This window comes from Diadema antillarum, unplaced genomic scaffold (genome assembly GCF_040938485.1).
Source record: "Diadema antillarum isolate AM-2024a unplaced genomic scaffold, OU_Dant_1.0 seq00000637_RagTag, whole genome shotgun sequence".
Lineage (NCBI taxonomy): Eukaryota > Metazoa > Echinodermata > Echinoidea > Diadematoida > Diadematidae > Diadema > Diadema antillarum.
Genome location: NW_027271554.1, coordinates 314,397 through 334,868, shown reverse-complemented (window position 1 = coordinate 334,868; position 20,472 = coordinate 314,397). Strand labels below are relative to the sequence as shown.

The 20,472-nt window shown below is 40.6% G+C and overlaps 1 protein-coding gene across 1 annotated transcript; it reads right to left on the bottom strand.

Moving 5' to 3' along the window:
* Positions 1-904: 904 nt before the first annotated feature.
* On the bottom strand, positions 905-17,151 carry LOC139736344 (uncharacterized). Its single transcript, XM_071647100.1, has 7 exons — positions 17,015-17,151; positions 15,098-15,244; positions 13,355-13,627; positions 12,537-12,591; positions 10,806-11,024; positions 9,696-9,992; positions 905-1,390 (listed from the first exon to the last, which is right to left on the bottom strand). Exons 1-7 carry the CDS (start codon positions 17,149-17,151, stop codon positions 905-907), a joined length of 1,614 nt encoding a protein of 537 aa, XP_071503201.1.
* Between the last annotated feature and the right edge of the window lie 3,321 nt (positions 17,152-20,472).

Here is a 20,472-nt window from a genome sequence, read left to right as displayed (position 1 = left end):
CAGACAGACAAAGAAAATTCGACACTATAGCAGACACTTAGAAACACAGAACACATAAACATGAAAACATAGGCAAAATTACTATCATAATTTTTGCTCATGTCAAGACAAGAATATAAGTTCGACATTTTTAGTTTCCATGTTTTATATTGGGGAAAATGATGTCCAAAGGTTTAATATTCAACAAGCTACAACAATCAGAATAAGGGCCACTGGCTGTACGACATCGACGTCTTCAGACATTCACTGGGTATATTCCCAAACATTCAACACGCTGTTTTGGAAAAGTATTGAATTACGATTGTTGGCCATTCCTATGCATGGCAGATAAAATCAATAAAAAGAGCATTGTCATTTATTTATAGTTATTGGTAAGTCTTGCCCGATTCTCATCTAATAAACATTAGCTGCTGGTATACGCGATCACACCCTCATCCCCTTCCCCCAAAAGAAAGGAACCGAACAATTCTGCAGTTGTACATGCATCCTCAGTGTTCTCGCCGGCAGGTGTCTCAAACGAACATGAATTCGTCTTTATTCTTTTCTCCCTTTTTCTTAAATTTCTTCGCCTTTCTTTCTTTCTTTCTTTCTGACTTTCTTCGGCTTCTTCTTCTTCTTCTTCTTCATCCTTTTTCTTTTATCATTACCATTACGATTATCGGTAACATCGGTGCAGAACCTGGCAGTTTTTATTTTCGACATTACAGGCGCGTTTCACTTTTCTCAGCAGGCACTCACAACAGTTTAGTTTCCCATGTGAATAGTTATTATTTGAGATTGAATTATGAAATATCTGGATATCTACACATTATTCATTATTACCATGTGATTACATGATCCGCTGGATCAAGTGCATTTTCTGTTCGAGGTGGTTTACATGCACGCTGGTCGTTCAAAATGAAAGCTAAGTCCCGTTATGCATATTATTCAAATCATTGTTGAGAGTTCCACCATTAAGAACCATGCTCGTGTGGCCAGGAGCGATCAGCGGTATCTCTTCGCTACCATTGGAAGCTCCCATTCCGTCCTTCCACTTGTTAAAGACCCTCGCCGGGTGTTTCCTCAATATAGAGTCCAAAGCGAGCGCGGTTGTGTTGGCCACGGCGGTTCCGCTGAGGATCACCGCGCACAGCAAAATCAAGGCGTGGCGAAGACCCAGTGCCGTGGTCGTAGGTGTGACGAGCAGAGAGAACGAGCCCCCGAACGAATATAGGAAAAGGTAGAGCAAGGCGAAGATGAGCGTTTTGCAGTCCGCTGGAGCGAGATCAGAGGACACGGCGAGAACGAGCACGACCGACCAGTCGCTGAAAACGATGATGATACCGTGGATGACAATGAATACGGAGGAGTCGACGACAAAGGTAAATGGGCCAATGACAGCGGCGGCGATCTGGACATGAATAGAAAAAGAATTATCCGAACAATTTCAATAATAGGTACCAATCTTCGCAAATTTATAAGACGACTTGAGGTCTTAAAAAAATTGCAGACACACGATGAGCAATCATTCGCGTTCTCGTGTACCAGTCAGCAGGAGGTCAGTGAGCGCTTAATGTTGCAATGAGACACGTTTTCAACGGGCCAGGGCCAACATCCGTACATTCTCTAGATGTCAGTAACTGTGCACTAATTCATTATTCTTCTTTTTAATGGACAGTATCAACCCTTCCGTGAATTGTGGAATTTCTTTCTTTTGTTTTGTTTTGAAATTGCTTTAAGAATAGTAAAACAAATCAGAAAACTGGCTGTACAAAATTAATGAGAGAACGAATTCGACGCACTGCGCGATGAAACCATTCAAAATTCTAACAGAGAGCCAACCAACGTCAAGTCATGCTCCAGCATTTTTTCCCCAAATTTGATGCATTTCCTACATCTTGTTACGACCAAAATCACTCTGAGAATGATCGCACAAAAGAAACAATCAACTGATGTTCAGGCGGTTTATTAACAGTGATATTGTGGGTACAGACTGGTAATCAGCATCACATCAGTACAACAATGATCAATAGAAACAGTTATAAATCGGTAGTGGAATCACTTACACGTATTAAATAATCCTTTGAAAGTGTCCAAATACGATGTTCGATGCACAGACGAATGATCTTTGATGCACCGATGAATGATTCCTCCGACGTAACTCCAGAGGCGCAGGTTACGATAGTCCACGGTATAGATCCGGGGTAAAATCCACGATATATGTCCACGGCGAAACGTGCAGATTCCAAACGATGTGACGACCACGTCCAGTTGATGCGTTGAATGATGATTCACTTAATATTGTCCAGCTAGGAATCCAGCCCGTCACAGCTTTTCCGTAGTAATGTCCATTGACACAAAAATGGTGTCTATCCCCAATGAAGGCAAATTAATCATCTGCAGGCAAAATGTCTCCCAGGCCAAGTATCTTCACAAACATAACAGGTCAGCAGGTAACACAGGACTGACTATAACAAGTCGCTTCAGAGCCAAAAATGACGTAACTCTCAGAGCAGAGGTGTTGGGTACTCTGCCTACTGCAGAATTTCTCTAGCTTATATACTATCTATTCACCCCTTCTAGCACATTCTATAACTCTCTCCAACCTACTAGCCAGTCTAAGTTCCAGGAAACCTGGATGACTCACTGCCTAACTATGTACAAAACATCATTACCAAGAATAACTACCAATCACATTGGGCTACAGGGACAGTGCCTCACTCAGCCAAATATGTAAGCACTTCCCAGAAAATTCTGGAAAGGGTGAAATCATTCTAGATTGAGTGAGTTATAATGTATTTCCTCTTACATGCATGTACTGTGTAGTTACATTGTATACCACCTAGAAAATTCTCCACTGATCTGGTCAGCCTGTATGTACTATATCTATACCACATAGAATGTTCTCCATTAATCTGGTCCACCTGTGTACATACACATTAAACAGCCAGGCATACTGTACATCATACATGTACGTGTACATAACTACTAGTGTGTACATTTGTGACACCATCCCCCATGGGAAAAAGAAAGCCTTGCTGTAGCAAGGGTTTCTTTTACCTTCACAATTTCTCATTGTTATTTGCAACGAATGTGAGGTAAAGTCCAAGTCAAGCAACAATAATCACATACTATCACATGCCTTTTGGATAGCTGTATTAATTCCATGTTCTCTTTTCATGGATACTATTTACAATGATATTGCTTGGATTCTCGGAGCTTATATAATCATATCAAACTGTTTTGCCCACATTAATGAATATGCTAAACACATACACTGGAAATAATATGCGGTGAAAACTTTTCACCTTTGATACTCTCTTCATGTTACACTCTTGACAGAGCGTCGGCAATTACATTGTTTTTGCCTGCCACATGTTTGATTTTGAGTGCATATGGCTGCGTCATCATGCTCCATCTGAACAACCTGTTGTTCTTCATTTTGAACCGGTCTAAAAAGACCAAGGGGTTGTGGTCAGTATAGACCGTGATCTCCCCATTGCTATTTGTCAAGTACACTTCGTATTGCTGGAGGGCAAGGATGAGACTGAGAGCCTCCTTCTCAATTGTGGAGTACTTCTTCTGGTATGTGTTCAATTTTTTGGAGAAGTAGCTAACTGGTCGTTCAGTGCCTTCTTCATCTTCTTGGAGCAAAACCGCTCCCACTCCTACATCGCTAGCATCTATTGCCACCTTGAATGGCTTTGCGAAGTCAGGAGCTGCCAAAACAGGCTCATTAGCAAGGACTGCCTTTAGTTTCTCGAAGGCTCTTTGACACTCATCAGTCCAGGTGTACTTTGCCTTGCCCTTCAGCAGGTTTGTTAGGGGGGTGACTACAGTGCTGAAATTCGGTACAAATTTCCTGTAGAAACCAGCCGTGCCCAGAAATCTGAGCAACTCCTTCTTGGATTGGGGAATGGGAAAGCCTAGTATAGCCTCTACCTTGGCTTCTCTTGGCAATACTTGTCCCTGACCGACTACATGCCCGAGATACACCACTTTGGCCTTCGCAAATTCACTCTTTGCCAGATTAATCACCAATCCGGCCTCCTTGAGTCGATCAAAAAGTTGCCGCAAGTGTGTAATGTGCTCCTCCCACGTGTCACTATACACTAGGATGTCATCAATGTATACTACACAGTTGTCAAGTCCGGCAATGATTTGGTTTGTCAGCCGTTGGAAGGTGGCCGGAGCATTTTTCATGCCGAATGGCATTACTTTGCATTGGAACAAGCCATCTGGTGTAGCAAAGGCGGAAATCTCTCTGGCTTTGTCGGTCAAGGGCACCTGCCAGTATCCCTTTAGAAGGTCTATTTTACTGACATATGCAGAATTTCCGACCCTGTCAATGCAGTCTTCTAGTCTGGGAATGGGGAAAGAGTCTGTTTTCGTCACGGCATTCACCTTTCTGTAATCTATACAGAATCTTTGAGACCCATCTGGTTTGGGCACCATGACGATTGGGGAGCTCCAACTGCTTTTACTCGGTTCTATTATGTCATTGTCTAGCATGTATTGAACCTCTTCCCTTACTTTTTGCAGTTTGCTCGGGTTTAGTCTGTAAGGGTTTTGCTTGATAGGGTCAGCATCTCCTACATCAACATCATGTACAGCCAGAGGGGTGCAGCCTGGTTTGTCTTTACACAGTTCTTTGTACTCATGTAACAGACTAGTCACATCTTTCCTCTGATTTTCAGGTAGGTAGTTCAGTGCCTCATCTACTTTCCCTAACATCTCTGAGTTAGACAACCTGGCACTAGAGGGCTCACTTCCATGCTCATCTTGAGCTTCTCCCTCTTCCTCTACTTCCTCTTCTACCACCTGAGCTACGCCTACCGGCTGACCAGCCTTTCTCTCATAGTACTCTTTCAGCATGTGTACATGACACACCCTCTGATCTTTGCGTCTGTCTGGCGTACTGATCACATAGTTCACATCATTGAGTTTCTTTTTGACATAGTACGGGCCACTGAACTTGGCTTTCAGTGGTTCACCTTGTAGGGGCAGCAGTACAAGAACTTTGTCACCTGGGTTGAAAGTTCGGGCTTTGGCATTTTTGTCTGCCTTTCTCTTCATAGAGTCTTGTGACACTTTCAAGTGTTCCCTAGCTACCTCACAAGCCTTTGAAAGCCTTTCACGAAACTTTGACACATAGTCAAGTAGGTGGACCTCATCATCCTCCGTCATGAATTTCTCTTTGATGAGCTTCAGTGGGCCCCTAACCTCATGACCGTACACCAGCTCAAATGGGCTGAAACCCGTTGACTCATTTGGGGAGTCCCTCGTTGCAAACAGCAGGAAAGGGATGCCCTTATCCCAATCCTCGGGATACTCCTCACAGAACGCCCTAATCATTGTCTTTAGGGTCTGGTGGTAGCGCTCCAACGCACCTTGGGATTGGGGATGATAAGCTGACGACTTCAGCTGCTTCACACCCAAACGATACATCACCTCTTGAAATATGCCTGACATGAAATTTGACCCTTGGTCAGACTGCACTTCCTTGGGCAACCCATACCTAGTGAAAAACTGCACTAGAGCATCTACCACAGTCTTAGCAGTGATATTTCGCAATGGGATAGCCTCTGGAAACCGTGTGGACATATCCATGATTGTCAAGAGGTACTTATGACCCGACCTAGTCCTAGGCAAAGGTCCAACACAGTCGACTAAAACCCGACTGAATGGTTCTTCAAACGCAGGAATCGGAATCAATGGCGCCGGTTTCACTGAATGCTGTGGTTTACCAGCCACCTGACATGTGTGACAAGTCTTACAAAACTCAGCCACATCCACATTCAACCCTGGCCAATAGAAATGCCTCATGATCCGATCCTTTGTCTTTCTGACGCCTAAATGGCCGCCAACTGGTAACTCGTGAGCAATCCTCAAGATCTCACCGCGGTAACTAGGAGGGACAACAACTTGACGGACCACCGTCCAATCCTCATCAGCTGGCCTATGGGGAGGTCTCCACTTCCTCATCAAAATGCCATCTTTGACATAATAGCACTCAGGGACCTTTTCAGCCTCAGCCTCAGAACACGCCGTCTGAGACAAGCCTTTCAACTCAGAGTCTGCCTGCTGTGCTTCAACCAAGGAAGACTTGCTAAACAGCCCATCACTGTTAGCCTCGGAGCCTAATACAGCAACCCCATCATTTAAATCCTTGAAAAAGGTTTCTGCCAACCAAACACCGGAATTCTCCTCCACATCAACAGAATCCGCATCGTCTTGAATAGCTCTACGAGCCTGAGACCTAGTCACAACACAATCTGGGAAAATCCCAGGAAATTCCTCCTGCAACTGCTCAGTTTCAGCAACCACCACTGGTTTCTCCGAAACAACTGGAGACGCAACCACCTTGTCCCCAGCCAAGTCATTCCCCAACAAAAAGTCAATGCCTACCATGGGCAACTCAGGAACAACTCCAACAGTAACAGGACCAGAAACTAGGTCACACTTCAAGTCCACTCTATACAGTGGCACTGACATATAACTGCCATCAACAGTCTGAATCAAGACTTTTGCATTCACTGCACTATCTGGTGGAAAAGTCATACCACCATCCACCATCAATGACTGAGAAGCCCCCGTATCCCGCAGGATGACCACTGGCTTACCTGCCTCACCAGAAGTACATGGGGTCACCTCACCATCAAACAAAAAGCTACGATAGCTCTCATCCACCTGCTTCAGCCTATCTTTGAATTTGGGAGATTGACTTTCAATGGCCTGTGTTTCACTGAACGGGACACTGTTTTCGGGTAGGACACTTTTTGACATAACAAATCCCAAGTCCTTCTTTGTTTTGTTTTGCAACTTCCAACACTGTGACTTTACATGCCCTGTCTTGTTACAGTGAAAACATTTGATGACATTTGCACTTGTACTGGACCCTTTGTCAGATTGAGGCTTTGGTGCCGATGAACTTTCAGAACTCGTGCCTTTTTCAGGACCAGCATTCTTTGGATTGCTCGACTGATTTTTGTCTCTCTTATTTCCAGAGAAATTCCTGAAAGGTGGTCTGTTGTCATTTCTGTGGGTCAGCTCATACTCATCAGCCATCAAGGCTGCTTTATGCAAACTTGTCACTTTGTGATCATCCAAATGCGACCTCACACTGAAAGCAACACTCTTTTTGAATTCTTCCAAGAGAACAACCTCACGTAGGTTATCAAAGTCCTGATCCACTTTCAGGGATCTGTACCACCTATCAAACATCATTTCTTTATCACGAGCAAACTCAACATGTGTCTGGCCTGGTTTACGGTACGAATTTCTGAACTTATGTCTGTACGCCTCTGGCACCAACTCATAAGCATTCAACACTGCTTTCTTGACTGTAGCATAGTCACGTGATTGCTCTTCAGAGAGAGATGAGTACACATCGGCTGCTTTGCCAACAAACACACTTTGAAGGAGCAAGGGCCAAAATTCCTGTGGCCAGTTCAAACTGTTAGCCACCTTCTCAAATGACACAAAATATGCATCAACTCTGTTTTCTTCAAACTTTGGCACCAATCGAATGTTCTTGGCCAAATCAAAATCAGAGGGAGCCCTTTCACGATTTCCAACAGTTTGTGCATGAGTCAATTCCATCTCACGCAATTTCAGTTGTTGCTCCACTTCAAGTTTCTTCATTTCCATTCTTTCCTTCACTTCCAGTTCTAATCTCATCTTCTCCTTCTCCATTTCCATTTGCAATTTAGCAAGCTCAAGCCGTGTTTGATCTGAAATTTGAGCTTGATCTGGAGTGACAATTTCTTCTTTGAGCTCCATGTGACCAGCTACTAAGTCAAGAATCTCTGCCTTTCTTGCACCTTGTGGAACATCTACACTTAAATGCTGTGCAATAGCAGTCAAATCACATTTGCGTAACCTTTGCAAATCTTTGAGGGACAAATCTGTCCTCTGAACAAATGCCTGAACATCCATTGTACTGATTGACATTGTCACACTGTAATACACACAATATGCAATTCAACAACCAAGTCAACCGGTATTTTGTCTGTACCAATATTCTGGATTCCGGAACGTTCCAAATTCTAAGTTTTGGCTTTAAATTCACTTCCCGGACAAGCCCCCAATTTTGTTACGACCAAAATCACTCTGAGAATGATCGCACAAAAGAAACAATCAACTGATGTTCAGGCGGTTTATTAACAGTGATATTGTGGGTACAGACTGGTAATCAGCATCACATCAGTACAACAATGATCAATAGAAACAGTTATAAATCGGTAGTGGAATCACTTACACGTATTAAATAATCCTTTGAAAGTGTCCAAATACGATGTTCGATGCACAGACGAATGATCTTTGATGCACCGATGAATGATTCCTCCGACGTAACTCCAGAGGCGCAGGTTACGATAGTCCACGGTATAGATCCGGGGTAAAATCCACGATATATGTCCACGGCGAAACGTGCAGATTCCAAACGATGTGACGACCACGTCCAGTTGATGCGTTGAATGATGATTCACTTAATATTGTCCAGCTAGGAATCCAGCCCGTCACAGCTTTTCCGTAGTAATGTCCATTGACACAAAAATGGTGTCTATCCCCAATGAAGGCAAATTAATCATCTGCAGGCAAAATGTCTCCCAGGCCAAGTATCTTCACAAACATAACAGGTCAGCAGGTAACACAGGACTGACTATAACAAGTCGCTTCAGAGCCAAAAATGACGTAACTCTCAGAGCAGAGGTGTTGGGTACTCTGCCTACTGCAGAATTTCTCTAGCTTATATACTATCTATTCACCCCTTCTAGCACATTCTATAACTCTCTCCAACCTACTAGCCAGTCTAAGTTCCAGGAAACCTGGATGACTCACTGCCTAACTATGTACAAAACATCATTACCAAGAATAACTACCAATCACATTGGGCTACAGGGACAGTGCCTCACTCAGCCAAATATGTAAGCACTTCCCAGAAAATTCTGGAAAGGGTGAAATCATTCTAGATTGAGTGAGTTATAATGTATTTCCTCTTACATGCATGTACTGTGTAGTTACATTGTATACCACCTAGAAAATTCTCCACTGATCTGGTCAGCCTGTATGTACTATATCTATACCACATAGAATGTTCTCCATTAATCTGGTCCACCTGTGTACATACACATTAAACAGCCAGGCATACTGTACATCATACATGTACGTGTACATAACTACTAGTGTGTACATTTGTGACAATCTCCTTTCGCCCTTCTTCTTTTCCTTGTAAATAGGGCTTATTATACAATGAGGACACAGGACCACAAAAAAGAAGAAAAGAAAAACGAAAACAGCAACAACAGCACTGCGAAAACAACAACGTACATGGGAAACAGCAAAAGCACAATTTGTTGAGAGGTGACCTTTATAGAAAGGTTCATTGACGTGTCGAATCATTTGTGGAGAGAAACAAATTCTGGTGGTCTTCATGTACAGGTTATCTTTACGTAAAATGGCCGCCAAAGCAGCTTTAGTTGGGTGAATACAATGCTTTTGGATTTCCACTATACGACCATGGAGCTAACTGTTTAGTAGCTCCATGATACGACGTCGAACTTATAAAAGAGTATTACGACACAGATATGTAATAAAGGATAAATTTGTGGATCACGGACATCTTTACAAACAGCTCGCACTTCGGACATGTGCATACAATCACGTAGAACAAGACGTAGTGGAAGTGAGAAAATAGTGGGGTCTCGACGACTTACCGATAAACCAGCTAAAAGCGACAGCGTTGAGCGATGACCATGGTTCTTCCGCAGACGATCACTCAGAATCCCGCCGAGAATGCAGCCCAAGAATCCGGCAACCAAAGCGGTGTAAAACAGGTTGTTCACGTTGTAGCCGTTGAAATAGGTGAGGATGTAGTTGGCGACGTTGTACGACATCATGAACCCGTAGGAACAGCGACACATGCTCCCCAGGAGCACTGGGATCAGCACGGACCACGTGATCTCACTGACGCAAGCGCGCTGCTGCTCCATGAAAATCTTTAAGTATGACATCTGGAAAATAAGAAACGAAACAAAAACACACACTTATGATGCGCATAGTGAAGTGGTTGAATCCCATTCAGATACAATGTACTTCCGTTATAACGAAGTCTTCGGGACGGCGATTTTCTTTCGTTACATCGAAATGTTGTTATAACGGAACAATATAGTGTATAAAAGTGTATAGATAATAATTTTGAGTTCTGAATTTTAATTTCGTTGTAACGAGAATTTCGTTATAGCAGTATTCGTTATAACCGGAGTGCACTATATCAAGCATTTATTACTCAGTAGTGATTATGTGTGTGAGAACATGGTCGCGCTTGACTCGACTAAAGTTTTGGGTATAACGGAGCTGTTGTGGCTCGGTGAGTAATTACACCATAGGCTTCCAATGTGGCACGAGGTCTCGGGTTCGAGCCTGATCCGGATTTAATGGTAATGCCCTCAGGCAAAGCATATTCAAGCTTGCTTGTTTTTAACTTCATGTTCAGGGAAATCAAATGAGGATTTATGTGCAGGAGAGAATGGGAACTTCGTGATGTGATATTCTCGCCGCACTTAATTTGCATAATTATGTGTTTGCCACTGATACAACGTGAGCCAGTAAATTTCCTTCAATATCTTTTTTTTAAAGCATTTCTTTTTCTATTTTTATATTCGTCTATTAATCAAAGCCAACATTCGCATGGGTTCAGAATTTGCTTGCTTCAGATGCTTGGATGCCTGAACATTGTAGTGGCTATGTAAAAAAAAAAGAAAAAAAAAAAAGAGATCTATCACAACTAAAGAAGTAGATCCTAACTGCTAAAACGTGAGACCTACCAACGAGGAATTCGAACCATTGCTTAACGTCCGCTGTTTGTCCCGGGGAGGCTCGGCCATCAACAGGGCTGCCAGCCCGAGGACGATACCGGCTGAGCCCGCAATGACGTAACACAATCGCCATCCCAAAACAATGCTGGCGGCGACGAAGAGGTACCCAACGCCGTTTCCGACGACCCGGCCGAACGACACGGCACCGAACGCCAAGGCGAGTACCTCCTGAAAATTTAGGGAAGACGGACGAGCAAAAGAAGCGTGACTGCGCTGGAAAAAAAAAACCAACCCAACAACACCAACAACATTAGAAAAGGTTTGAAAAAGTCTGGCCGGAACCGCATGAAATGTTTTTATTAGCATCCAAGTATTTTAGCACCAATTATTTTGTGCCAGCATTATAGGCCTACGTTCGAGCAACACATGCATGGCATAATTCGGATAATATTTGGCTCATGCTTTTATTCGGGGATTTTGTATACATGCGTGGGTGTAATGGTATACACACAATGCATTCAGGACACATAGATTAGCATGTAAACCAGCAGGGACAAGGAATCTGCCGGAGAGGAGAATGTACCAAAATTCTTAAGTGGCATGGATGTTGGTATGAATGTTATTGTTTTTTATCTATTCAGTAAACAGTAAACAACAAGTTTCAACGCAACGCCATGTAGCATACTCCCATCTTCTACGCTTGTGAGATGAAATAATCAACTCTGGGGTGATGTGCGTTTATTCCGAAGGTTCATTAATCCTAAAAATAAAAGGGTTCGTTATTCCGAATGTTCATTATTCCGAAGGATTAATTAAAAAAAACTTTGTATGCCTAGGCTTATGTTTCTTAGTCCAAAAATGTATTAGGGTTCGTTAATCCAAATATATTTGTGGCGTCGTTCCGAAGGTTAATTATTCCAAAGCTTGTGTTATAGTCCGAAAGTGAAACAAGGTTCGTTAATCTAACAATGGAAAGAGGGTTCATTACTCCAAAGGTTCATCGTTCCGACTATGAAATATGGTTCGTTAATCCGAAAATGAAAAGAGGTGCTTACTAACAAACCTTCGATACAACCAACCTCATTTCAATTTCAGGATGCATGAACATTTGGAATAACCAGTAAGTGGAATAACGAACTTTGTTTGATTTTTAGGAACCTTCGGAATAATGAACTTTCGCAATAACGAACCGTCGGAATGACGAATCTTCGGAATGATGAGCTGTAACCTAATTAGGTACAGTAGGGTGGAAATGTTTATTTCTCCATTACATTCTCTCGATTATTCTTACAAACTTTTAAAAACTTTAAAAAACTTGAGCGGATTTGGCTCAATATAAATTTATGTTATCATCATTATTATCATCATTATCATTATGATCAGATTAATTTACAATTTCGCTGAAAAAAAACTTAATTGCAAAGATAACAATTACTATGTAAGCGGTTGTTCATGTTTTACAGCGTGCCGTGGGACTGACGTTATCTTTCATCTAAAGGTTTTATTCTAGAAGAAAACACGTATCAGACAAACAAACAAAAAAACAGGAAAAAAATGTTTAGTTATTATGTCAAAATGCAAACGTATGTGATGCTTGTTTCAAATATAGGATACTGCGGCACCGCAAAGTATTTGGTAGTTTGGAACTCTGTTTGTTTTTTTACTGTTTTTTTATCCATTTTTTAATCATTTTTGCACTGTTCCGTTCTTTAACGGTTCTCTTTTTTCAGTTTTCCTTACCGGTTTGACGATGAGAGACATGTAAGCCATTATGAAGGTAGTGAAGGGACCAGTACTGGAGAGAGAGAGAGAGAGAGAGAGAGAGAGAGAAGATCAAAAACAGAATACATATTTATATGTCATATATATATATATATATATATATATATATATGTGTGTGTGTGTATAGATATACAGTACTAGTATTAGGAATTTTCTCGTGATTACTTGATTTCATTTAGTGTAGCTTGCTCTTACAATAAATAATGCTAAATTTTCCTGTTTTTTATTATGTGGGTGCATTATTCTTAATTCTTTTTGTTTACTGTATTTTTAGACTTTTTCCGTTAAAAGTTCTTGTAATTTATCTTTATGTTTCAGATGGCTTTGATTAAAGTATTTCTTAGTTTTATCTCGTTTATATCAAAGGTTTTGATTGTATGAATAGATTCAAATTAAGTTTACTTTATCTTATTGCCTATTTTTTTGACGTGTCGTTTAAATTCTAAATTTGCGTCTACATTTTTAATATCTCTTATGTATTGTATCATGTAAGTAGGGCCTGCAGTTGTGTACATGATGTTTGTTTGTCTCTTAACTCTATACATTTTCTGCATTTTGCTGATCCGGTCTTTGGATTCAATTCATCTTTTATATTCATTTATTCTTTTAATAATAATAGTTATATCATAATATCATATGAATTGAATGAATATAATAATATCATACGAATTGAATGAATTGAATTGAATATCAATCCAAATCATCATCTCGGGAATATATCATATTAATCCTGTCTCGAGGAAATTTATAGAACTATAGAAACTACTTTCACTCACAAAATCCCAAACAGGAATCGGAGGAAGGCAACCATCCAGTACGAGTTAACAAATGCTGTCCCGAGCGTACACAGACTCCACGCAATGGTCAGCGCGACTATGGTGGCGATGTGCGGGACCCCAGCGGCCTGAAGGAGGACGGTGATGGGCATAGCCGACACCCCCTCGACGATCAGATAAACTGGCCCGGCTAGGATGTCGTATAGAGTACCCATGCCCGTATATTCAATGACGCATGCATCGGGTGAGAAGCTGGTACTATTGGCGTCACAGCTGTTGATTAGATATAATTTGATTTAAGAAAAAACAAATGTTTTGCAGGTATTCTTGTTTTCCAAGCGCGATTGCAAATACGACAATGTCTACAAACAAATAACGCGTGACACAAACAACTTTGATAAACAGTTATTCCTTGACACTGTGTAGCCTATATCTAGAACGATAACCTAACTTGTTCTCCTCACATGTAAATGATAAAAAAGTACATGGGATATTTTGTTAATGTATCCAATGCAGACGCAAGATTACGAAAATCAACAGTCAGTGATAGTTGTATTGTTTGATGCGTGTTTCGAGTTTTAGTCCTTTTGCCCTACAGAAAGATGAGTTATGACTGATCATTCAAACATCAAAGAGTTAAGAGAATTAAATTACTGCTCTATAATAATCCTGAAAGGACATTAACAGTGATGAACATTAAATAAATAGTCATCAAATTTTAGACTCGATGTCAATGGGAGCTCTTGACTAGTCTGAGACGCCACGGTTGCCATATACAATTATTACCTGCTTTTGTTTTGTTATTCATGTTCCTTGTCTACAAAGTATGAGTTTAGTTCAAGCCATGCAGGTATATTCATTAGACACCCGGTTATTGCGGAAGCAATTTCTCTCGACCGCCACTTAACAGAAGCCTGAGATCACTGTATGCACAGTTTTATTTTTTATTCTTATTTTGATGCCCATCAGAACGTCATGTATATTGGTGAACTGGAATGAAAACAGACAAAAATAACTGTGAGGCAATACACAAGTGGCACATGCAATACATAATATGTATGATTATGTGTGAGCCGGGCAAGATATGTACATTATTCAAAGCTAAAAACGAAGTGAGCACTTTATATTACCCAGTATATTTTAGGTAGACAAAATTTGATACCTAGTAATCGTGTATCAACTACCACATTCAATCCAGCCTTTTAATCCCTCACAAACCGCTGAAAGCTGTATAACCAGTTTGTCAGATGGTTGCTCTGGAATGTAGAAATTATATTCATTCATTATTCTTATTTCATTCTATTCTATTTTGGTGATAATTTGATGAGTGTTTTTCTCAGAGGTCTTATTATCATCTAAATGCTTGGCAACTTTTTAGTGTTTCGTGGTTATTACAGAAAGAGTACAGAAAGAATAAATCAAAACTTGTTAATTTTTTCCCTTTTGGTATACGGATCTACTCGCAATGAAGTGAAGAATAGTCATACATAGCGTTTGTTCTGTCACCACTACATATACAAGGACCTCATCCGAAAACCCATTGCTATGATAACGACCAGGACACACTTTTGGCTTTTTGATCCTTGCCCAACCAAACCAAAAGTGTGACCGGCTCCTCCCCCCCCCCCCCCCCCCCCAATACAAAAATACAAAAAATAGGGGGAAAACAACAAACGTTCCGCAGCCCCTGTGTAGAAATGATTGTTGTGACAGAATGTGTCGATTCATTTTTGAACACCTTACCGTCCAGGCAGAGTACAGAGTTCGTCATACGTGACGTTAAGATTCCTCGCGTAGGAGCGGGCCAAGGTTTCGTTTGTCACCATACAAGTTGTCGCCCCAAATTCCAGGTCGTTGGCCATCCCGAATATCGTCCCAACCAGCAGATACCTGTTCGTTAACAATAATACTATGAAAATACGTAATAGTGATGCTGGCACTATCCACTACTACTTCTATAGTACCAGGTAGTATAGTGATTACATTATCAATCAGTAATGATAATGAAAAAAAAAATGGTTATAAAAGTGACGATAGCATACGAGTATGACTGCAAACATAATAATAAGCCAGTTCGCAGTTCCACTTTGCGCGTGAGAAAAAAAAAGAAATAAAAATGAAAATAAAAAGGTCATCGGACCAAGAGGCGTGTTGGTTTTTAAATTCACTGGGAGAAGCATCTGTGATTTGTTATTATGTAATGATTATTCATGTAATACCAATGCTGCTTGCCAACACATCCACCTGACAGCAAAAGTAGCATTTTGCAATATCAATAGAAAGAGATTGTTAATACATTCAATGCAAGATAATGAAATGGTGTTAATTGACAGAACGTTCTGGCCATCTGGTCTACACAAGTTCATTCTTTGTTTGAACAGGATTGATGAATCCCATAAGTTGCTACGTAAAGCTTTTGCATTATGTCGTTCTGAAAACGAGTGGAGAGCCCCTAACTGACTGAGAAAAATCAAGGGTCGTCCGGACCAATGTGCCCGTGAGCTAACTCCGAACTGGATTATAGCGGAGGTGGTGGTAGTAGTATAGTAGTAGTATATAGTAGCAATAATACTGGTGACACTAAGTAATGGAAATGATAACATTTACTATAATATCGCAAAAAACCTTCTTTATCACTCCGAGCAGTGAATTGAATTACAATGATCAAAAGTTCAATTTGAGTGGATAGATATCGCGGTTGGTGTTTGTCGAAGACATCAGAGTGACAGTGAGATTGAATTATGCGACTATGATTATAAAGAATAACGCTCTTCTCTCGCTGTAAGAATAATCATGTTCACATTCGAACCAAAGATGATGAATATCACAAAATAAAGCATCGAAAGTCCACGGTGCATGGTTTACACAATAGATTTTGAAGTGTCACTGAGCTGGTATACGGAAAAGGAAGTGTGAAGAAGTCACGACAGGATAAACTTGTCCTAAAAAAGTTCAAGAATATTGATAGATCCATCAAACAATGACAAACATAACGGTGAACAAGACATATTATGAAATAGATAAAAAACAACAAATTATATCACTAGATCAAATACTCGAAATGAATAAGACGTGATCAATTCTTTTGCAGAAAAGAATTCAAGTGAAACCTTTTCCCTCTTATTGAATACTATACATCAATTGACAAACATAAACGTTCAAATGCAATATCCATTTAAAAAGCAAAATATGCTAAATGGAAAAAGCAAAGTGAAACAATTTTTTCCTGTCTTATATTAATGCCAGTGGTTGTTGATATTTTGGTTGCCGCCACTTTCAAGATGGTTTACTTCTCTCAGTTTTCTCTTTTAATTCATTTTTCAAATCATTTGATTTTTTAAGCCGATCTATATGTTGCCCGTCACGCTGTGATTGACATAATGAATGATGAATGTAAAAAAATAAAGATATTGCATGCATGAAGTATGATTTACATATATATATATATATATATATATATATATATATATATATAATGTATATATATAAAATGTTTATATATATATATGTACATGTATATATATATATATATATATATATATATATATCAGTATGTGCAAGTTTAACCGATGAGATTACTTTTTATGAAGTTGAAAGTTGAATGCTAGATACTTCCTTGAGAAAGAGAGAGGCAGAGAAAGAAAGAGAGAGATAACTTACTGCTGGGCATAGTTTGTGAAATAGAGAAGCGTCGCCATGGTAACGGCATACATCTTCTTGATCCAGGTAACTTCGTCATACCCCTCCTCAATGTTGGCGCCTTTTTCGACACGAGCACTAGCAGTCTGCCGCTCCATCACCACGCGAGAACGGCAAGCGATGATAATGCCAGCTGCTATATAGCATCAGCGCAAGATGCCTCTCTCTATATTACAAGTATGATATAGTTTATACAGACGACCTCATGTTGTTTATAATAATGTTACATTGATAATTTGGTACAGCAATCAATCCCTTCTCTACAAATTACGTCCTAATGACTGAAGGCATTGCAGTTAACTTAAGAGAAAATAACCAGAGACGTACTATGTTTTTATTACCGAGCTCAAGTCGGCTCTTTAGCAATCGCCGATGGCTGCTGGCGTTAACAACAACAATAACAACAACACCTAAAAACAAAAATAATATAATGGCGCGGCCGCCTTTTTCATCTCTCCTCTTTATACAAATATCTATACATGTACCAGCAGATGCATAGTATAGGTATCGAATCATGTCAGAAATACACTCAACACGCAATATAACACTTGTATCCCTAGTGTTGCGTGAGTGACTTTTTGGTGTTTGAGTTCTCAGGGGCGGATCCAGGAATTCTGTAAAGGGGGGCGTAACTATTATTTTTGGTGCCACTTTCGGGTTTCATTTCATTTTTTCTTTTTATTTCTTTTGTTTTTAACGATAAATAAAGGGGGGCGTGCGCCTCTTGCGCCCCCCTCTGGATCCGCCACTGGTTCTTTGTCAACATCAGTTGGGACATATCGAATGATTCTTTTCACCACTTTTATGAGAGGTAGAACTTTGGCTGGCACACCGTCAATATCTTGGTCGGTACTAGGCGAGCTAATATTTACTCACTCGTACATCCCATCCGGTGCTGACTAGAGAAAATAACCAGACTCCAGGTATTTAGTGTTGAGGATCTCATTACCGAGCTTTATTCGGCTCTCTCACAATCGTTGATAGCTGGCGTTAACAACAGCTAATAAAACCATTAACAACATAATGGCGTATGGTTGGCGATAGAAGCTTCCTCGCAGGGCAAGTGTAACTTTCGCTGGAACATTAAAGGGATGAACATTTTCGGTTGAGATGGGGCTTCATATTTCTCACGTTTTATAATTATAATTTTAGACAATGAGAAACCACTTATGAAATGTGAAAGAGCATATAATTCTAAGAGGAATTCAAAGTTTATTTGATGAGAACTGGTTCTGAAATGGCTGCGATATCCAAAACAAAGCGATCCTAATAACAGAGAGGATCCATCTTTAATTGGGATCGCTTCGTTTTACACTTGTTTTTGGATATCTCGGTCATTTCAAAACTAATTCTCATCAAGTAAACTTTGAATTCCTCACAGAATTGCATGCATATTGAAAACTTTCGGTCACCTGCGAAGCCGCGCTTCCGCGCGAACGCTACAACACGTAAAACGGGTCAAAAATCGACGCATTTTCCCACAAAATCTGCCATAACTTTTAAACTATTTGAAGGGATTGTATAGTTTTAGTTGAGACCTAATTTCATGTTTCTAACATTTTTGGTGAGATAATGAGAAACCTCTTATGAAATATGAAAGAGCACGAAAGAGAACGAAAGGTCGCACAAACTTGGGGCGCATGGTTTCAGAAAGTACAGATTCTGCCCATTTTTGTGATATAAGAATCTCGTTCATTGGTTGAGCATTCCTGACGCAAATTTGCAGTAAAGATAGACTACCCAGTCACAATTGCTGTCATAGGGAACGTGTACAATCCATACAGAACTATCACGTAACGAGACTATACCAACGCAACACCGTATTTCCTGGTGAACACGCATTCCAGTATGTTTTAGTTCGGTGGGAAATACGCAGCCACCAAAACTTGCTACCACCGCCATTTTGTTCGGTCAATTTTTTTCCTTTTAAAGGTGCATGGTCCCCGTGTTTTAGTCAAGTGCGTACGCGGGCGCACGGCGCAAGTTTCCTATAGAGACCTACGCTATCGACTTCTTTTGGCGCTTACGCTTTGGCCCACTTTCCCGAGTCCGAAGAAGTCCGATTCACTGTAGTCAGTGGTCCGATCACACTTCGGCTCATGATTCGGCTGAGGGGGATGACAGCTTTAGCAAACTTCTTTTGTGATGTCATAATAACAAGCACATATGCACGCACCCTGGCATTACTACAGACTGCGCGATGCGCAGAGAAGACAACAAAGGCAACGTTACTTAGCAACACCTACGCACTTTACTCTTGATGACAGCTCTACTTCGGTAATCTTCGGCAGTATCATCAACAGCGCCATCTACACTACCGGGACTATGCCCCTTTAATGGAGTGCGGGCTGTGTCTCCGAAGAGCAAGACCATTGTCATGTACAAACGTGCATTGTTACGTCATAATCACTAGCCACTGGACGGCGTACTCTTGCTTGCGCGCGTACCAGTGGCCCAGTCTGACCGCGCCTAAGCGTGCACTCCATATAAGGAAAAATTGACCGAACAAGATGGCGACGCAACACGGTAATTTGGCTGCACGGTCTCGCGTATGTTGGGAATAGGGACACGCATTCCACTATGTTTTAGTTCGGTGGTATTTCCTGGTGAACACGCATTCCAGTATGTTTTAGTTCGCTGATGTTCCCCGTGCTTTAGTCAAATTGAACAATGAATTTCCTTTGAACAATGAATTACCGAAATTATCTAGATGGTTTAAAAGTAATATACTGGCACTTAATTTAAGCAAAACTAATTTCATTCATTTTAAATGTAAAAAAGCTGATCTACCAGAATATGAATTGTATATTGATGGTATATCTCTTGAAAGGAAAATAGTTAATAAATTTCTTGGTGTGTATATAAATGAAAACCTAAAATGGGATGATCATGTAAAACACATCATTTTGCCTATATCCCGAAACGTTGGCCTGTTAACTAAGCTTCATTATTTTTTACCAACTCGTGTATTGTTTACCCTATATAATGCCTTAATCTTACCATATATATCGTATTGCAACATTATCTGGGCAACCCACAAATGTAACACAGACCGTATACTTCTCCTACATAAAAAAGCAATACGAGTGTGCAGTCGAGCACGCTCTCGAGAGTCACACCGACCCATTGTTTTTCCAGCTTAAATCCCTAAAGATAAATGATATAAATTTTCTCCAAAAAGCTGTATTTATGTTTTGTCTCAAGTCAAACCTCTTACCTCCAATACTTAACATAATATTTCGGTCAAATTCAGACATTCACTCTTATCCAACCAGACAATCCACAAATTTACATTTATTTAACCCCAAAACCGCACTCGCGCATCATTCTATCAGACACTCCGGCCCTGACACTTGGAATTCCCTTCCCATTGAAATTAAAAACATGACCACTATGTATTCATTTAAGAAGGCTGTAAA